This window comes from Sabethes cyaneus, chromosome 3 (assembly GCF_943734655.1).
Source record: "Sabethes cyaneus chromosome 3, idSabCyanKW18_F2, whole genome shotgun sequence".
NCBI lineage: Eukaryota > Metazoa > Arthropoda > Insecta > Diptera > Culicidae > Sabethes > Sabethes cyaneus.
Window position 1 is genome coordinate 251,842,561 of NC_071355.1, and position 21,531 is coordinate 251,864,091.

General features: G+C 41.1%; 1 protein-coding gene across 1 annotated transcript; it reads left to right on the forward strand.

Moving 5' to 3' along the window:
• Nucleotides 1-6,826: 6,826 nt before the first annotated feature.
• LOC128741085 (armadillo repeat-containing protein gudu) lies at nt 6,827-21,150 on the forward strand. The gene is made up of 5 exons (XM_053836661.1): nt 6,827-7,470; nt 19,578-19,926; nt 19,984-20,490; nt 20,549-20,944; nt 21,016-21,150. Exons 1-5 carry the CDS (start codon nt 6,827-6,829, stop codon nt 21,148-21,150), a joined length of 2,031 nt encoding a protein of 676 aa, XP_053692636.1.
• The last annotated feature ends 381 nt before the right edge of the window (nt 21,151-21,531 follow it).

The following is a 21,531-nucleotide window of genomic DNA, read 5'->3' on the forward strand; positions in this document are numbered from 1 at the left end:
CATACAAAGTCATATTATAACCGAACCCTACAGCTGTAGCATATTTTTCCAACACGGATATCAAATTCGCCTAGGTTTAATCGTCTCGCAGTAAAGAATTTGCGATCTGTTAGAACAACGAAATTGTGTCATTTTTTCTATCACGCTTCCCTAACACAGACATCAAATTGGACTAGGTTTAATCGCGTTCGTAAGAAATCTGTTGGCACGAGGGGGCTTTGTCACACTTTCTGGTCTAGGTTTAATCGCGGTGTTAAGAAATCTTGTTGAAATGAGGAGATTTTGTCACGTCTCAGCACGCTTACCGGTCTTGTGACAGGACATTGCTCCAGTAAATATCATCTTCGGCATCTCGGTTTTGTACAAGATGATATTTGTTGCCTATGTAATACCGAGAGCGAAACCGTGGAACTCTTGCTCTGCAATTGTGGAGCACTAATAGGACGCAGACATCTGGTTGCCGATCAGGGTAACAAGGTTCATAAACCAAGTCATCCCTGATTGGCACCTGTCTCGCTCCAACTACCAGCCTATCACTTCCTAAATAAATGATAGGTAAGCTTGAAGCGTACAGCAAAAGTAATAAACGGGGCATACCACAATAGTTCAAAATAATGGACGCAGTGGTAAGGGTACCCAACAGAAGAGGGGTTCGTGAGCCCAGCGGATGAGAAGATATTTCAATCACTGGTTATTTACGACTAACAAACTCATTGTTTGCAGCTCACTAGTATCAGGGAAATAACCTGCGGTTGATTGAAGTTTTTGGAGCGTCTTAGTCTCATTTACAAGAAGAGACGCATACAAAAACTCACTCACGACACTAACACCAATAACACCAGAACTTAAGAGAGTGGCAGTACAATACAACGTCGACATAACACGCCCTCTCCGTCGAAAAATGAGGAAATTTGGAATTGACCTAATCTACACCAGCCGAAACAACCAGCTCAAAATTAGGTTGGGATCAACTAAAGACCCGATCGAAGAACATAGAAAATCCGGGACTTATGAAATCAGTTGCCCACATTGCGAAAAGGTTTACATCGGCCAGACTAGAAGAAATCTGAAAACACGTTTTAAAGAACACTTGGCAGAGGGTAACAAAAGCAAAGGGTCTGACACACCATTTTAGATCAAAAGTGGCTGAGCATATCTTCAACGACAACCATCCACTGACCCTCGACAACGCAACAGTAATAAACAACTGCTCTGCGTGGAAGATGGATGTAACGGAGAGTTCAGAGATTTACGAAAGATGCTCCTTCACTTTACACTGGAAACGGTTACTCTTGGCTTTTCAAATATCTGCCAAAACGCTAACACACACAGACACACACTTCTTTTGCAGACCTGCGGTTCCAAGTGAGAATGGAGAGCGGTCATTTTACAGCATCTCTAAAAGATGCGCTTCTCAGAGACCTACACAGGGCTCTGCTTTGCATGCGTTCAAACGGTTTCATGCCTTCTTATAAGGGGCAGAGGCATTGAGATTTGTTGTGGTTTGGTTTGCTCTGGACAATGAGCAAAGCTCCACTTGGCTCAAGGAGACATTAGGCCTAATAAACAAAAATGCCGACCAGCAGAGCTTTGTTATTGAGCCTTTTTGCTCAGAATAGAAACAGCTTGCGTATTCCGTGTAACACCATGGAGAGCCTTAGCGAGACAGATATTCTGAGCAGACTTATAAAAACAGAATCCGATAATAAATTAGCATACATGGAGAGTTTTAAACGCCGCAGATGCTACAGCAGGGTATCGTACTATCCTCTGTAGCATCGATTGTGGCTTTTTAAAACTCTTGGAAGGGCCTTGCTTTACAGGCATGAACGACAATTAGATTTTATCGTTTGAACACCTAGTCCAATTTGATGTCCAGATAGTAAACAATTTTGTTAAAGTATGAAACCACTCCTTTTCCTCTACCGATTTTATCTAGTCCAATTTGATGTCTTGAAAGGGAAACGTCACAGAACAGTGAGTGGCCTTCCTTTACTTTTGCCAGATTGCTACTTATACTGCAATAATTTGTTCGGAACTGTTGTCTTGCACGGACACAGGGCTGACGGGATATTTGATGCATGTGACGTGGCGCAACAATTCCAAAAGCGAAGAAAATCAGTGACTCTCTTATCCAAGAACAGTTTACGAGCGTTTCATTTACTGCTTTGCGTCTGTTAGTTGCTTGCAATTCTTTGTATTATTTCAGTTGTATTTCCGTCAAGTCACCCTTCAAGAAGAACCCCTAGTTTGTTCCCCTAGACAAAGACCTCCGAACTTTTTATTAGCAGCAGCACATCCTTGCCACAACACAATACATTCTCTTTTCAATACTCTTCCAATGAAACGGCAAACATGCGCATACATATACGATCATATTACAACCGAACCGAGAGATCCAGTGAAAACAAATCATCAAAAATCCAACGCGAATAGGAAAACTGAGGACTAACAATGCCTATGTAGCGTTGGAAATTGAAAATACCAGGCAACGGATGAAACTGAAAAGATCTTCTGATGTACTATACTCAAATCAAGAAAAGGAGAACAACAGCAAGCGTATAAAACTCTTAAGAACACAGAATAAAAAGTACGTAGATTGAGAGAAAGTCAGGAATAGTAAACGAATGAAAATGAAAAGAGCGACAGATGAAGAATATTCCAACCGAGAGAAGGACAACAATAGTAAACGAATAAAAATTAGATCTATTGATAAAAAGTATGTAATTCAAGAGAGAGAAATTAACAGTAAATGGATCGTGAAGCTAAGAAATCAAGAAAATCCTTCATCAAGTGAAAGCTATCTTTCACTCTTTCCATTTCCGGTTTTTCGAGTGATTCCTATACCTTTATGCTATACATTTATATAGCAGAAAAGCAAAAATGACAGAGTCTTTCCGTCTGAGAGGTACAAAATTATACGTTTCAGTTAAGCCTAGAATCCAAGCTGATGTCTTGAAAGTAAACAATGTTATGAAAGTGTAGAACTACCCACTCTCTTCAATCAATTTTATCATTTTAACATTGAAGCTGGACCAAATTGAAGTCCTGAACGTAAACTGACTTCGTAGAAAAGAGCAACCACCCTTCTATTGATGATTTTAAGAATACTCGAAACTGAAGTCCTGTGTGAAAACGAGAAATATTCATGCATGTGATATGATGCAGCAATTCGCAAAGTGATGACTCAAAGAATCACTAGAAGAGCTGCGCCAGTTAGTTGCTGGCACTTCATTGTATACTTTTGCATTGTATTGCTATTGCATTTGCATTGCCATAATTTATGAAAATAACCAAAAAGCAAAGTGCCGTCAAATCTTCTTCTGAGCTACAGCTATTTTCGAGGAAATTATCGAATGCGAATCAATGTTGTAAATGATAACGCATATTAATTCTTTACTATTTTTATTTAACAAAAGTTGTGCCTCCAATGACGTTAATATTATATTTTGAACAAGTTGCTTAAGTCAGTTAAAAAATACCTGCATTTGAAATCAAAGTTGAGTGAAAGTGATCGAACGAACCATGCCTGTATTAAATTGGTATAGGTTTAATCGTCGTAAAGAATTTTCGTCCTATCCTAGACCTGGACCTAGACAGCCTCGCATCCAGATTCGTCAACCCGCAAAAGAGTGACAGAAACTCCCCGGCCTAACAGGCTAAAAAAGCGATTAAACCTACACCAATTTGATATCTGTGCTGGGGAAGTACGCCAGAGTGCAAAACCATCCCTCTACGTTAACCGATGTTATCGTTTGAACATACAACCTAGTCCAATTTGATGTCCTAAAAGTAAACAATTTTGTTAAAGTATAAAACCACCCCTTTTCTTCAACCGCCTTTAACATTTAAGATTGAAATTAGTCCAAATTGATGTCCTGAAAGTGAAACAACATAGAAAAGTGAACGGTAATCCTTTCCTTCTGCCGGATTATATCCATATAGGTACTGCAAGAGTTTGTACAGAACGATTGTCTTACACGGAAGCAGGGCTGTAGGGATATTTGTGCATGTGACGTAACGCAATAATTCTCAAAGCAAAGAAAATCAGTGACTATCTTTTTCGAGAATAGTTTTGAACGTTTCATTTGCTGCTTTGCGTCAGTAAGCGTCAGCTACCTTGCCTTAAGACGTAGTCCTACGTTAAACATAGTCTCGAGTCGTAATTGACAATTGACATTTGAAAAGTCAATTATTTCTTTCCTTTTACAAGGATCAAGTTAAACCGGTTACTCATTCCACTTGGAGTTATTCCAATGCTGTAGTGCACAAAACGAAGTTTTCTAGCGGGACATCACACGACAGGATGGTTCTGTCGCTGCAGACAGCCTGGTTGTTAAAGTAGTAGAGACAGTCGTGTGCATAGATAACCGTGTTTGTAGTTTATTCTCAATCTACGACTTGTTCTCAATATTTTCTATTCCTAATTTGTTCCCACAGACTCTGCGAGCGTCAGTTCTGGTAGAGCTAAATTTAGCGCTCCATCAAAGGCAAAAACAATACTCAAGCTCCAGTAGTATCTTTCTACTGCCTAGACTTGCAAACACACAGTGATTCATATATTCACCTAAGTCACAAAAAAAATTATGTTCCAGTGATACCATTTATCGTTCTGAGCATATAACTTTTTGAGATCTATGCATTCGAAAACTAAACTTAATAATAATTCTTCAGTTATTTCCAATTTGCCTATATGCCTATATCAAAGCCAGGTTCGCTAGAGCAGACAAGCCGTCTGGCTGCTGTTCTATTGTAGCTTGATTCTTGCTACGTTAGAGTGATTTCAACAGGTTAGGGTGGTGCCGAAATTGATAATTCAACACATTCAATCATTCGTTTTTTAGTTGGTTCATTTTATTCATTCGTCAAGCATAAACAGACTACATACAATAGTAATGAATATTACACACACATTACAATTCATACGACTAAGTTGCTTTTTAATTTGGATTCTAGACATAGAGAATCGAATAGTCATTTCGTCTTGAATCCTATCCAATACTAAAACGTATAGTTGACGGTAAGATAATATTTCAATTCGGTCATCTCCACCAGAAATTTCAATCGCTTCATGAAATGCATTTGACGTCGGATTACGTCTCTTCGAAAGGCATCTCTTGACGAGTTGTCAGGTTTTGAAAGCTAATAACTTGACGGTTTTCTGATCGATTTTCAATATATTTGCACTAATCGATCGAGAAAACCTCTACGGGGTGACTCAAATGAAAAACACTACTGATTCTTAAGCGTGCGCTATTGAAAAATTAGAAATAATGAAGCATTGTGTAATTAGAATTCACGCTTGGTGATTGGAAAAATTGGAAGAACTCTTTCTTTTGTTTATTTATTTCTTTTGCATTATTGTGTTATTTTATGTTTGTTCTTGTTTCATGTCGCGTCATTTTTATATCAGCCTTATATGTTTTTGAATCATTCTACATTTTTGTGACATATTGATTATTTTTGTACCATTCGTATGTCATATTCGGTTAAACATTGCAGCATTTTTTGTCACATGTTATTTCTGTGTAATATTTCAGCCAGTTTTGTTAATGTGGTTTCATTTTTGTATCATTTTGATGTTTATTTTGTCGAATGAATGGGATCATAAGCGTCCCAATCGAACCCGTAGATTGAGAATGAATACTATTAATGCAGTAATTTAACAGATACGCATTTGGTTTTTGAATTACCAGAAATTATTCTTGGCATTCTAAAATATACTATGTATTAACCAAAGCCCTCAAAGGATCTTTCAGGTTATCGCGTATACTGGATACCAACTAACAATTAAAATTGATAAGTTAAATTGAATAAATTACATCTGATCTTACACATAAATTTCACTTGAAAAAGTTAAATGTTCAGAAAAATCGGCAGTTTCAAAATTGTTTTTTGTTTTATTTTGGAAATGTTCAAACAAAAACCTGGTGTGGACTTTTATTAAGATATCTTATCCCATTAACGTATATTGAAAAAGAACCCCATGGAGATGATTCACACATCAATTGACTATTCGTACTGCGTACTGAATTTTCAGTACCTCAGAAATTCCTCAAACCACAAACCGACGTGACCAAAAACGAAATAGCCTCCGGCCTGTATTATTATAGGCAGCAGAAATCGTTACTCAGTACCGAAAAAAAAATCACCATTTGTGAAGACTTCTGTCAAGAGACATTTATTGTTTAGCACCGGTAGCATCAACAGCATCTTACACTGCCACACTCGTGGGAAGCATTGACTTCTCGCTAGCGCGCGCGACCTGTGTGTGCGCGGCCATCAATCATTCGTTTCATCGCGATGCGAAGTGCCCGTGATCCGCATTCGTAAAACGGGTTGTGCTACCAAAACTTCAACTTCAACTCCTTGCAAAGTAACATAAATACAACAGCAAGTGACATCTGGTGGAAAGCCAACAGCATCGACCGAAAAGGTTTGTATCACGGCTCAGCAGATGAACTTCTCTCATGCTCTCCATGCTCATGTTGCTCTCCAGTGCTCTAGGTTCCCAGACCGTTAAAAGAAACATAACGAGTTAGGAGACGATAAAGAAAATCCGGCACCACTGCTTTTGACGCATGCGCAACGTTCGATAAGGGCATTCGCTGTGTGTGAAGCGAAATTCCCGCCAAAAGCAATCAATCAACTGGTGGTTGCAACCGTTGCAATGCGGATCATAGCAACCCAAATCGGTGCATTGATCAAACAAAATTTGCAAAATATTTTCTTTTCAGCATTCTTGTGACACTAGAAATTCCTGTGCTGTGCTGGTTGATTCAGATTAATTCCGTAAGTTTCCGGTTTGTTTTCCCTAACGAACACAATGTCAACTGCACGTCGTACCGCCACGCGTGGTGGGAGTAAATCCGGTCGTGGTAAAGCCAGGACTTCGATTTCGAAGGGTCACCCAGTCGGAGGTGCTCTGGCGAAGGATAAACTTATCACCAGACAGGATAGTGAGGAATCGGAATCCTCCGATCCGATTTCGTCGTCCGACGAGGAAGAACGCTGGAAGGAATCGAGCAACACCAACGATGTACCGTCCGAGTACTGGCACATCCAAAAGTTGGTCAAATACATGAAGGCCGGCAACCAGACAGCGACCATCGTAGCACTGTGCTGCCTAAAGGATCACGACCTTACGACGCAGATGAACCAAAGGGCGATTCAGGACTGCGGCGGGCTGGAAGTGCTCGTCAATCTGCTCGAGAGCAACGATCTCAAGTGTCGACTGGGGGCACTGACGGTGTTGTCGGAGATCTCGTCCAACTTGGACATCCGCCGTTCGATAGTTGACCTAGGAGGTATTCCGCTGTTGGTGCAGATACTGTCGGAGCCGGGACGGGACCTGAAGATCATGGCGGCGGAGACGCTCGGCAACGTCGCCAAGGTACGGCTCGCCCGCAAGCTGGTCCGGCGGTGCGGCGGCGTACCGCGGCTGGTCGACCTGCTCGATGTCAATATCAAGTGAGTGATTTTATTAAAAATTATTGTACAACATTTAGTATCGTTATCACGTTTGTTAAATTTTATGTTCACGTTTTATAATGGCATTTTTTAAAGCTATCGCACAAATGGTCCGAAAAATTGTAGAATTTCGTGAATTAACTCTCTGAATTATTACTTGTTTGTCTGATAATATATGCTTGTTGACTGTAATATGTAATTTCGGGGTTAGTTTTTTGGCTTTTCAGTATACAATTAGCAGCGAAAACAACGTTTTGCTATCAATTATGTGCACTGCGAAAAGTGAAACGTTCGTTTTGCTGCCAATTATAGACTGTAAAGCCGAAAAACTATTCTTGAAATTTATTTGCATGTTTACGGCTAAAGAATGTACGATAAGCACTGGTGCGTGCAGGATGGAGCACGTGACTCACTGTGTCTATTGACTTGTTACGATACGTATGAAATTTCGATTGCTACAGTTCAGATGACCTAAATTTAATCGGCAGTTTTCTAGCTGTTGTTGCTGATTTCTACAATAGACCGTTGTATGTTTATTAAAAGATGTGGCTTTTCGCCCTCGGATTTCTGATGCTCTGAGAGATTTTGGAAGACAATTACTGACCCGCAAGGCTGAGTCAACTGAATTCGTTTACTCCCCCTGAATGAATCGTTAGGACAAAGAATTTTCTGTAGAAATCCTTAAGGACGAAGCACAAGCTACGGACTATGCAACCCTATCCGATTCATGGCACTTTCCGTTTGTAATACACCAAAAATAGTCCGCAATACCTTTCGTTCAAATACAGCAAGTGCACGTATGTCTTCCGTAAGCAAGTTTTTGTCTTAAGTCCGTAGAGGACTACCGGTCTGATTGGCTTTTGTACATCGTCAGCTTTGTGCGGCGTCTTGTGAAGAGAAAAGTAGGCTCGACTTCCAACTTGAATGTGACCCAAATATACGAACTCATTAACCACTTCCAGTTCATTGCTCTCAATAGTTACTGTCCGTGGGAGGCAAACGTTGCTTTCTCTGGAGCCTCTTCCTACCATATATTTGGTTTTCGACGCATTGATTTGTAACCTAATCCCCCAAGCCTCCGTTTTTAGTCTAGCGTAGATTGCCTCTGCCGTCCCAAGGTTTCTAGTAATGATATCGAAGTCGTCTGCGAAGACTAGGAGTTGGCCACTCTTGCTGAAGATGAACAACCTCCTGTACAGTCCATCAACTGCTGCAACCCTCTGCGTGATTTGAAAGGACTCGAGAATAACCCCAAAACACGCACGTAACACATCACTCGCAGCTTTGATCAGCCGCATCAGCTTGTCCGTAAACCCATATTCGTGCATTATTCGCCATAGCTGTTCGCGCTCGACCATATCGTACGCTGCCCTGAAATCCACACAATGAGCGCACACAAACTTTTTTGTCAAATTCAGTTTTTTAAATTCAGTAATAGGATCCACATCTAAAGAAATTCTAAGAAAATTGATAAAAAAAATCTAAGAAAAACTGAGCATACACAAGAACTCTTTTATTAATTTTTTTGCTTTACTGATTAGATTTGACATTAATGCGAATACAATCAATGCTTCAATTAGGCTAAAACTACATGTTACAAGTTTGTAGTTATGTAAAAACGAAACCTTTTTAACCAGTAGATTGTTTAGATCACTCTATTTCAAAATATACTTGTTTAGTTTTTCGAGACCTTATCATACGTATTTGCATCCGTACAGAACAAGGCGGTTCCATCTATTTCAATATAAAAGGGGAAGCGTGGTTATATTTCAACTTACGATGCTAAGCTCTTAAGGGGACACCAACGAATAAAACTGTTGAAAAAATCACTGACATTTTGGTAATATGGCATTCGTCGAGGAGTTCTATTCTATTCTATTCTATTCTATTCTATTCTACTTCTCTGGTGAATGACCAACTGGTTAAAACCACATTAAAAATTTAAAAAAATTCTTCTACATCATGCATCAAATTCGTGAATTTTTATGGCATAAAGTGGCATAAAGCTGCGAAGTCGGTCGATAAAGAAGGGTCAAGTCTTAGAAAGGACGTTAAATCCCACGGCTTTGCTTTGTTTTATGTTTTTATGGGTAATTAAAAAATAGTTTTAAATGTGTACCAAAAATACGATGGCTCTACAAAAATTGTAGAACATTCTAAAATAAGTAACTTTGTTGAATATAGTAACTATCTATCTCTTATGGTTGTCGAAATATTTTAATGTAAAAATCACTTAAAAAGCTGTTATTTAAACTGTAACTTTTGAGGATACAATCAGATACAGACAACTGATACTTTTTTTTTACTGGTTTTTTGTTGTACTTTTATGTGTGAGTTATTTGATCTGCCACCAATTACCACCGTGAGAAATATTTGAGCTCAAAGAAGTACTATTTTTCACTGAAAAAGCTCAATATCTAGGCAAATTTAGAAAATAACGTATAATGATGTTCCATTAAAACGTGGATTTTAGTAAGACAAATAACTTTTTAGAACAATACGAATACGTATTGACCAGAATAAGTCAGGGACAAAAAACTGTTTTTAAGGGTTTGTCCACAAATAACGCTTCATAGCTAATTCATATGGAGTGATAGCTTTGTCAAAATTGTTTGTATTGACATTTATTACATTTATTGCTATACTCATCAAACCTGTATCTTGACTATGTGAGAAATTAAAATTTGGTATTGCACTTTCAAGGGAATTAATCACATAACGGTTCCTGCCAAATGGAGAGGGTTTTTTTTATACCAAGAAATATTGCCAAAGACACCATATGCGAAAAATTTCGCACCCATAAAGGGTTAAAACGCCTGAAACACTCATTTGTTTGTTCATATGACTTCAAAGGAATCATTAAATAACTTAAAAGGAACAAACAAAAAAATTATTTTTGGGGCTGATATAATCGAAAAAAAAGCTGATATAATCGGGAGCAGATATAATCAGGTATAGATATAATTGGGGCTGATATAATTGGAATCATACTGTATTACATATGCACTAGCACTGCGTAGCTAGAAAGTATCTATAAACTTGCAAAAAATTCAACTCTTTTCTTTGTACTTGATTTTTTATTGCATGGGTGAAAATTAATGAAAAATTGGGTAAAACTAGTTTAGAGTGTAATGTTTACATGTGCAAAATATCGTCACAATTTGTCAAGTGGCTAGATGGCTTTCAAGCAAGAAGTGCTTCGAGAAAAAATTATGGGCGTGGTCGTGGAAAATCCAGGCCATTCCCACAGGTGGATCGCGAAACAGTTGGAAATCGATCATGTTTCGTGTGGTAAAATCGTTCAAGGAGACTCAGCAGACTTAGCGGCGAGCTGACCCTGTGAAGGCTAGGAAGGTGAGGGCTTACTTGAAGCACAATCCGAACCTTTCGGTTCAGGACTTGGTCAACAAGGTCAATTTTTCCATCTGGTTCGTCCAGCAGACAATGAAGCGGGCCGGACTTCAGGTCTTCGACCGACAAACAATACGGTGACCAAATCCCGGGCCAGGAAGTTGTACCGCTAGTGGTTGGTGCTACTGAAATGCATCGTAATGGAGAAGTAGGTTGACAAATTTGCCAAGAAGTACTTCGTTTTTTTAACGAGTAGGGAAATCTGCTATCAGACACCTGAGAAGACAACTCAGGGAGTGGGGTTTGGTATCCCGACCCCCCTACTGGGGCGTGAGGATCCAGACCCACTAAAACCCTACTCGAGTCTCCAGCCTCGATCCCCCCTGGAACCACCTTATCGGTATTACTTCAGGGAGGGGCTATTGCGCTTAAAACACACTCTTAGATAACTACTGGACTATGGTAGTTAGGCTGTTTATTCGCCGTTGATCGGCTTTCCAGCGGTTTTGTAGCTCAAGTACGATCTGGGTAGCAGCCGCATTGACCGCACCCCAGACGTCCGAGCTAGAACACATCCTTTGGACTAAGTTATCCGGAGTAGTGTCCTGTCCGCTAACTGCCATCATGTTGCTTCTCACGCCCGCGAAACGAGGGCATATAAAGAAAGCATGTTCTGCAGTTTCCTCAACGTCCGCGCATTCGGGACACTCGGGGGACTCCGCATGCCCAAACTTATGCAGATACTGTCTAAAACAACCATGCCCTGACAGAATCTGTGTCAGGTGGAAGCTGACTTCGCCATGGCGCCTGTTGACCCATCCGGATAGTTCCGGAATAAGTCTATGTGTCCACCGGCCTTTTGTGGAATCAGACCATGCCCGCTGCCATGTGATCATCGAGGCCGATCTTGTGGTACTCCGTATGCCTCTAGTTCCACGTTGGTTGAAGCACTCTACGTCCGCGCTGATGATGATACCAATAGGCATCATACCCGCTAAGACGCAGATTGCGTCATGTGAAACTGTGCGATACGCACTCGCCACTCTTAAGCACATGAGACGATAGGTGCTTTCCAGCTTAGCTAGATAGCTTTTGGTACCTAACGCCGATGACCACACCGGCCCGCCATACCTGAGTATCGACTGGACCACGTTGGCTAAAAGCCTTCGCTTGCTGCCATATACCGCAGAGCTATTAGACATCATACGAGACAATGCCGAAATAGCTGTGGAAGCCTTCTTGCAGGCATAGTCGACGTGGCTCCCGAACTTGAGCATGTCGTCGACCATGACTCCCAGGAGTTTTAAGGACCGCGTTGACGAAATAGTGCAGTCCCCGACGCTGATATTTGCTTGCTGCACCGACTTGCGGTTGTTCACCACGACAACCTCCGTTTTATGATGCGCTAGGTCCACTTTCCTGGATCGCATCCAATCTTCAACAATGCTTATAGAGTGGGCAGCCGTCAACTCAACCTCTCTGATAGATTCACCGTAGACTTCCAAGGTGATATCGTCCGCAAAACCGACAATCACAACCCCTACCGGGAACTTTAGCTTCAACACCTCGTCATACATGACGTTCCACAACACCGGGCCCAGTATGGAACCTTGCGGAACCCCTGAGAAGAAGTACTTCGTGTGGCAGGCGATTTGTGGGTGCGACAAATTCAGCAAGCCGTACATAACGGCCAGCACCATCAACGGCCAAATATATAGAGAAGAATGTCTACACAAGCGACTGCTGCACTTCCTCCCGTTCCACGGAGATGATACTCTGTTTTGGCCGGATCTGGGATCGAGTCATGACGCAAAACCGGTGATGGAGTGGTAGAAAGCCAACGATGTTGTTTTCGTGACGAAGGAGGTAAAACTACCAAACTTTTAAAATATGGTATCGAGAAAAACGCAAATGAAGTTTCATTGGCTGTATTATAGCTTACGGTACGCTCGCTACAAACAGCTAAAATTTTCTCAAATTGTTTAATACATTTAAACGATTTTCGAAATAATCAACAAAAGAAAAATGTTTTGAAAAACTCCTATTCTCCGATTAAGTTTTTTACAATAAAGGCAACTTCCTACAGGCCTCTTTTATGATGACGGACTACATCATTCTAAGGAAAAGTATGTATTATAAGCAAGTTTTGCAATTTAAAAATAATGATTATTTAATTTTTTGCATGCATAAATCGATCAAAAGTGCATTAGCGGACCGACAAAGATAAGCTTTACACGTACGCAACAGCGACGGCAGTGAGTTGATGAATTTGTCTGCCTTGGTTCACTGGTTATGGCAGATAATGACAACAGCCGTGATAGTCTGCGTCGCATTATCAGCGGAAGCTTCACAAGCTTGTATTCGAACAGGCCAAGCCCCCGTATTCCACGCTGAACTCTTCTGACCGATTGTTTTCAATGGGCAAAAAACGTGGACAATGCTCGAGGAGGATTTCGCAATCAAATGTAAATAAATTTATTACAAACGATGGCAATAATATTGGCCTCCTGGTTGGGCCTGATGTCAGCACTGCTCTAACAAATCATTCGTCGTATTTGCTAAAAGAGGCTTTTACAGTTAATGGGTTCGTAGCACTTTCTGCAATTGTCACGTACTCTAGTCGCTGGCTGCGAAGTTTGTCGATCTAAAAATCCGAAAGCGGAATATTACCCACAATTCCATAATTATATTTTTGTTACAATAATCTGATCGGGTTTTGAGCGCTCGGAGGTTTTATGAAACGAGTCGTTCTTCGGTGGTTGTTTTTTGTATGCCCGAAGGACACTAGGTTAAAAGGCCACTTCGGTGGTTTATGTAGGCGCAGGATGTACCGTGTTTTCGCACTGTTCTGCGGCGAACCTGATACCTTCCATAACGGTGGTTAAAGCTAGACAAATACGGTGGGAAGGCAACTACCCTGCGAAGGTGGTGTTTGCTTCAAATTTGATAGAAACAAGATGACCAGGAGCACAGCAAGCAAAATAGGGACCATCCCCTATCTAGAGTGTGGACTGCCGCTCTCTAGTTTCCTGGATCTCGTTCCAAACCTCCAATCTTCAAATCTCGTTCGATCTCACCTACCCATGGTGAGGCTCCTGGTTATCTTATTCTTGTTCCTATTCTATATTTGCAGGGTAGAGAGCCAATTTAATAAATAAATAACGAATGCAATATGAACCATTTTAATAACCGTTTTTAACCATTTTTAACCGTTATTCGTACATTTATGTCTTATTTAATTTGAAATTGTTTTCTAAAAAAAAAATTTGAACCGTATTTTGTCTTGTGATACTGAAGTTACTGCAATATACGTGAAAACATACTGTATAAACTGTGTTTTGTTTTTACGTTTCGTGCTACGTGACATTGGTTGTGCCTGCTGCTGTTGCTGCTGCTGCTCCTTTTATTGCTGTTTTTGTTTATCTGCAAAGTAATCGGAATGGAAGCAACAATGGAATCTAACTGCTCGCAGTGTAAAGAGCCGGTCACAACGTTGGATTTTATTCGCTGCCAAGGATTTTTTGACGGCATCATTCATCGTTCATGCACTAGCCTAACTCGACCAAATATGAATTTGATAAGTGAACACAACAATATATTTTGGTTTTGTGATAGCTGTGTTGCGCTGATGAATAGTACCAGTTTTCGTGAAATGATTTCATCGCTGGCTACCACGGTTTCTACGCTGAATGAAACTCATCGAAAGGCTTTGGAAGCAGTCAAGTGGGATTTGGAAAAAAACAGCAAGGCAATTGAAAGCTTTTGCGAAAAGTCTGCCGTTACTCTTTCTTCAACTCCGGCATGGGTGGCTCAGAAACGGAACACCTTTAAACGTCGACGTGATCATGATGATACCCCTACTACTGCTAGGGCTTTACCTGACATTCCAGCCTTAGTATGCGGTAAAAAAAAGCTCTCCGCTGATATGCTGCCCGCTACTGTTACTGTGGCTCCACCAGCTAAAAAGTGTTGGATATACCTCGGTAGATTCGATCCAAACGTCACTGAAGATGATATTCGTTCTTTGGCCACTGAATGTCTGTCCACGGATACCACTATCGAGGTGATAAAGCTCGTAAAGAAGGACGCTAACCTTAGTGAATTACGATTTGTTACTTTTAAAATCGGAGTGGATCCAAAGTTCCGTGATTCAGCTTTAACTGCGGATACGTGGCCAGATGGAGTTTATTTCCGTGAATTCATTGGCATTGAGCGTAGTACTTTCCGGAAAGATAGTGGAACGGGGTTTCGGAAAACACCCCGTTTGGTAGGAATGAATTGAATGCTTTTACAACACAACGGGAATTGGATGGTGTGTTGCATCCAGTTTCCTGCACTGCTAATGTCGAAACGCATACTACCGCTGCGGTTGATAATCCTCAACAACCTGTGGTATGTATGGATCAATGGGCTTCCAATCCAATTAATGTTAACTGCGGAGCTGCGAGTGGCAGCGATGGCTCGGTCAAGGATCATGCAACGTTAGCTGATGAACAACCGTCTCCTATTCGCTTCTATTTTCAAAACGTTCGCGGGTTAAAATCTAAAATCGACGATTTCTATCTCGCCTGCATAGAAGCTGAACACGACATTATATTGCTAGTTGAAACATGGCTGGACGAGAGGGTCAATTCTGTTCAACTGTTTGGTAATAAATATAACGTTTACAGGGTAGACCGTAATCAAGAAAATAGTGTGCGAAAGGTGAGAGGAGGTGTTTTAATTGCTGTTCGAAAATCGTTCGATTCATATCTGTGCGCTGAAGGAATGACAAGTAATCTTGAACAAGTATTTGTAGTGGTCAAAATGAAAAACTGCAAAATTTTCGTCGGAACTTTTTATTTGCCCTGCGAGAAACGCAGTGATAGTTCACTTATGGCAAATCACATAAACTGTATCGAAAAAGTTCGCGAAATTGCCAGAATTGACGACATGTTAGTTGTCGCGGGCGATTATAATCAGCCTAGTTTAACTTGGTTGTGCCTACCCGAGGGAAAAGTTTTTGCTGATCCCATGGCCATTCGTTCAGGGGTTCGAAAGGAATCCTCAGTAATCGAACTATTATTGGATGGAGTCGCAAGAAATAGTCTGAACCAATGTAGTATGATCCAGAATTATAACCAGCGTCAATTGGATCTGGTTTTCGTTAGTGACGGCATATCGTGTTCTGTTTCCGCTGCTGTCGACCCACTGGTGTCATTGGATAACCACCATCCAGCTCTAAATTTTTGCGTTGAAAGTTCTGCACATCTAGGGTTTAAAGACACTCACGATCCCGCATTACTCAACTACAAGAAAATCGACTTTTCCGCATTTTCACAAAGCCTAGCAACGTTTGATTGGTCTTCTGTTGTTGAATGCACTGACGTTGATGAATCAGTCTGTCGATTTGGCTTGATTCTGAACAACTTGTTAGTCGCCTGTCGCCGCCCCGCTACAAACCGCTGCCAAAACCGCCATGGTCAAATGCCAAACTAAGAAATTTGGAAACCAAACGTACTTCAGCGCTTCGACGGTATTCGCGGTCACGGTGTCCTTACTTGAAGGCACAATTCTCTACTGTATGCAACGCTTTCCGTACGTACAATCGCCAAAGATATGCTGTCTATGTCAGGAGAACACAGGAATAATTGCGGCGCAATCCAAAAGTATTCTGGTCGTTTGTTAAATCAAAATATAAGGAGGATGGCTTGCCTTCGACCGTTTCACTCGGTACTTCAACTGCCTCAACTAATGCTGCAAAGTGTCAATTGTTTGCGCAGCATTTTGCCTCCGTTTTCGGAGTTGCTTATCCTGACAATCCTTCTAAGAGCTTTCTCGACACCATTTCATCTGATCTGATGGATATCGACTGTTTCACTGTATCTGAGGATATGTTGCTTAGAGCAGCACGCAGGCTTAGACCATCGTATACGCCAGGACCTGATGGGATACCTGCTATTGTTTTAAAACGCTGCATTCGACTACTACTAACGCCACTTCTGAAGATCTTCAAGTTATCAATGGATCAGGCAAAGTTTCCAGCGGAATGGAAAAAGTCGGTCAAGTTCCCGGTTTTTAAAAAAGGCGATAAACGAACTGTTAGTGACTATAGGGGCATCACATCACTGTGTGCAGGCTCCAAGCTAATGGAAATTGTCGTGAGTGAAGTAATTCTTTTCTCCTGTAAGAATTATATTTCACCTGACCGGCATGGTTTCGTACCAGGACGATCAGTTGATACAAATTTGCTAGATTTTACTACATTTTGTATCAACACAATTGGCTCAGGTTACCAAGTTGATGCCGTTTACACAGATCTTAAGGCAGCATTCGATCGGATTGATCATGATATTGCTCTGAAGAAGTTTGCTAAACTTGGGTTTTCTCAACGTCTTTGTCGCTGGTTGGAGTCATACTTGAAAAATAGGAAGCTACAAGTTAAAATCGGATCATCGCTGTCTGATTTTTTCGTTAATGAAACTGGAGTTCCCCAAGGTAGTAACCTTGGCCCGTTGTTATTTTCACTGTTTTTTAATGATGTGACAGCTCTACTTGACGATAAATGTAAACTGGTATATGCTGACGACCTAAAAATATACGTCGCTATGAAAAGCTTGGCCGACTGCTATGTTCTACAGTCTTTGTTGAAAACCTTTACCAATTGGTGCCAAGAAAATAGAATGACGCTCAGCATTAATAAATGTCTCGTAATTTTATTCCACCGTAAACAAAGCCGTGAAGTTTTCGAATTTGACTATCGTATTAATGATCAGATACTTAAACGTGTGGACTGTATCAAAGATCTTGGAGTTTTGATTGACACAAGGTTAACTTTTCGGAACCATCTCTCAGCAATCATCGATAAAGCAAATGGACAACTGGGATTCATGTTCAAAATTTCCAAGGAGTTCGACGACCCACACTGTCTTCGCTCATTATACTGTGCACATGTCCGATCTCACCTGGGAAATTCTGCAGTTGTTTGGTCACCTTATCGTGCAAACTGGACCAATCGGATAGAGGCTATCCAACGCAAGTTTGTTTGGTACGCCCTTAGGCATTTACGGTGGAATAACCCACAGAATCTTCCACCATATGAAGCTCGCTGTCAGTTGCTGGGATTGACAACCCTCGAAAAGAGAAGGAAGGTGTACAAGGCTGTTATGGCAGCTAAAATTCTCACGTCAGAAGTAGATAGTCCCGCATTACTAGAACAATTACAGGCAAGGGTATTGCCCAGAAACCTTCGTCAACGTAGCACGGTTTTCTGCATATGCCCATCAACCGTTCAGGTTTCACGAAGAATTCTCCTATTCAATCGATGTGTGCAACCCTCAATGAGTTCTTCCACCTGTTCGAGTTCAACGAGTCGTCATCGGTGTTCAAACAAAAGCTGTTTAAGTTACTTAACTCATCTATTAGTTAGTAATATGTTCTTTTTTGTTAATTGTAAATTGACCATTACGTTTTATTTTGTAAATTTGTATGTGCGATGCTTTATCCTTAATTATTTTTGACTACTATTGTGAGCTTTTATAATACGAAATGCTAGTTAAACGATACTGGGCTTTGTGCCTATTCGAGAATGACTCCACAATCGTTTTTTCTGATCAACTCGAACGGGCTTTCCTAGTCATTTACATTCATGTAGACTATTAGTCGGATGAATTACAATTACAAACCACAAACGAAGCGTGTCTACAATGTCCTTAAAGATCTGCATTTCGATTTGAAAAACAGCTCTCTAGAAATATATTTCTGGAACTACCAGAGTTTTAAAAAATATAAAAAATAGAATAATCGTGCCAGATTAATTTCCAAATTCACATTCAATTTACAGACTTGCAGACTTCGCCTGTGCCTATTTCAAACACATGAAGCCTGCAGATCGCAGACAAAACGAGCATCTTTTAGAATACTAAATAAACAATAGAATTTAAATGAAAAGTTTTACCTTTCTCAGCATTTTTCTAATACGCTAAACAAAGAAACTCGTATATGAGTAATTCTCGCAGAAACGAGGCCACTAGTGACACGAGGCTCTCAAATAGTGAAACTTTTCTACTTGATTGGTTGAAAATGGTTAAAAAATGAGAATTACACAAAACGAAATTTCTATATTTGAAGACCTCATGTCAGTAAGGATTTACTCATATTTACTTATTTTTCTCAAAACCATACTTATTTCCCTCTCATGAATATGATTTTGCAAGGCATTCATTCGGGAATTATTCAATATTCCCGTTTGAGCTCTCGTTTCAAGAAAGTACCGGTAACAAAATTGTTAAAACATTATCTACCTATCACTATATTAAAAAAAATAAGTTAGTATAGTCACGATGTGACTTAAGAACGAATTGACGGAATCGAATGGTTCTGTTTTTTGTTTGTGTTTGTTCCAAGTACACGTGTTTACAGGGGCTATTACGATGTCGGAACACGAGCGGAAACCGGCAGCCATCACATTTAATATCAATTGGCGCCGTTGTCGTGTTCTTTATTAGATAAACAAACACGTGTTATTGAATGTAGCTTCCAAATTTGTTTTTATGCTATTAGCCATTTTTGTGGTCGTACAAGATTGCAAAACTGCAAACAATTTTCTGGGTGATTTTGCGGATCGCATTCCGATAACTTCGTGTGACACAATAATTATCCAGTCTACTAGTATATTGATTCATTTTAAAAATACCTTGAATTCATGAAAAGAATGAACTATATTTGACAAGATTTCTTTCATCTAAAACTCAACACCCTTTTTCCGCTCGTTTCAGCGTGCTCCGCTCGCAGCGTGACCAGCTCGGCGAGGACGAACGCGAAATGCTCGACATGGCCCGGGCCGGAGCTCGGGCGCTCTGGTCCCTGTCCGAGTCGCGCCACAATAAGGAACTGATGTGCAAGGGCGGTATCGTGCCGCTGATGGGCCGACTGCTCAAGAGTGTCCACATCGACATCGTGGTTCCGACTATGGGTACCATACAGCAGTGCGCCTCGCAGGCCAACTATCAGCTGGCGATCACCACCGAAGGAATGATCTACGATATTGTGTCTCATCTGACGTCGGATAATTTAGATCTGAAACGGCAGTGCAGTTCGGCTATTTTCAAGTGTGCCAGTGATAAGGTAAGCTATCCGAGTTGATGGTGTGTGGAATGAAAGGTTTCTTGCCCTACTTTGCAGACCGCCAGCGACATGGTGCGGGAATCTGGCGGATTGGAACCGTTGGTAGGTATAGCAAAGGATAAGACAGTTAGAGACAATAAACCTCTGCTGGCAGCTGCTACTGGTGCTCTGTGGAAATGCGCCGCCAGTGAAGCCAACGTTAAAAAACTGGACCAACTGAAAACCGTTCAGGTTCTTGTTCAATTGTTAAACGATGAAAGCGAAGATGTTCTAACGAATGCAGTTGGTTGTATATCTGAATGTGTCAAATATCAAAATAACCGCGAAACTCTACGCACCTGTGGAGGAATTCCGATGCTCGTTAATCTGCTTAACATGACACATGCTGCATTGTTAGAAAATATAGCAAAAACTTTGAAGGAATGTGCGTTCGATCCGGAAAGTATGACTATAATGGAAGAGTTGGACGCAATTCGATTGATTTGGTCCCTTTTGAAAAATTCCAACCCAAAAGTACAGGCTCACGCTGCTTGGGCGCTATGTCCGTGCATCGAAAATGCTAAGGTTAGTGCAGGATGCTAACCTACTCAGAAGCTCAACTGCTTTGATTTTTATGTTGCAGGATTCCGGCGAACTTGTTCGCAGTTTTGTTGGTGCACTAGAGCTAGTGGTTGGTTTGCTCAGCTCTCGTGATAATTTCGTTCTTTCGGCCGTCTGTGCCGCTATTGCAACCATCGCCAAGGATCGCGAGAACTTATCGGTTCTGTCTGATCATAAAGTCATTCCGATGTTAGCTCACCTGGTGTACACCACCGATGATTTACTGCGTGAAAATCTGGCAGCCGCCATTGCTAGCTGTGCGCCGTACGCCGCGAACACCCAAGAGCTGGGCAAGCTGCGAACAGTGACACCCATCGTGGGCTACATGGTAAGCAACAACCCTCGGGTACACCGGACAACGGCAATGGCTCTGCAGAAGCTCTCGGAAGATCCTCAAAACTGCATCACGATGCATCAGGTACTTGGATGTCGTTGGTTAAGTTACAAAATAATGGAACTGGGGTTTCTTTTGCCATTTTTCATTACTAGAGCGGCGTGGTTCCATTTCTGCTGGAAACTGTTGGCTCTAAGGATCGTGAGCTACAAGAGGCTTCCGCTGGCTGTCTGCAGAATATTCGTAAGCTGGCGTTGCGCGCCGAAGAGCTTGAGTTTCGTGGCGAATAAATTTGGTTTGACGTGCCGTAGTCAGTTGTGACATTTAGAGAAACATTTTTTTTTTGCTCTATTTCTTGTACACACATTAATTGTTTGAATACACGTTTGTAAACTATTGTGCCGTTTGAATAAGCGTTTTAACATCGGCAATTACCAGGATCGTGCCAATCATCAGTTATCAGTTACTCGTGCTATCGTGGTAATTAAAAAATGTCATGTTATCGGAACTAACTATATCTTGACGTGCTTCGGATGGCTGACAATTGTCCGTCTCCAGAGAACCATGGACATACAAATCGTAACAATTGTCAGAGCAAGTCTTTTTCGTTCGTCCAGGCATAAGCCGAAAAATAACCACGCGTCCCCTTGTTCTTGAAAACTAATGGTAAC

Bases quoted from the DNA above. Each gene is read 5' to 3' on its own strand.
- LOC128741085 (XM_053836661.1), top strand. From the start codon at position 6,827: ATGTCAACTGCACGTCGTACCGCCACGCGTGGTGGGAGTAAATCCGGT. The intron at 7,471-19,577 runs GTGAGTGATTTT...CGCTCGTTTCAG, and splicing joins CTGCTCGATGTCAATATCAA to CGTGCTCCGCTCGCAGCGTG. The intron at 19,927-19,983 runs GTAAGCTATCCG...CCTACTTTGCAG, and splicing joins TCAAGTGTGCCAGTGATAAG to ACCGCCAGCGACATGGTGCG.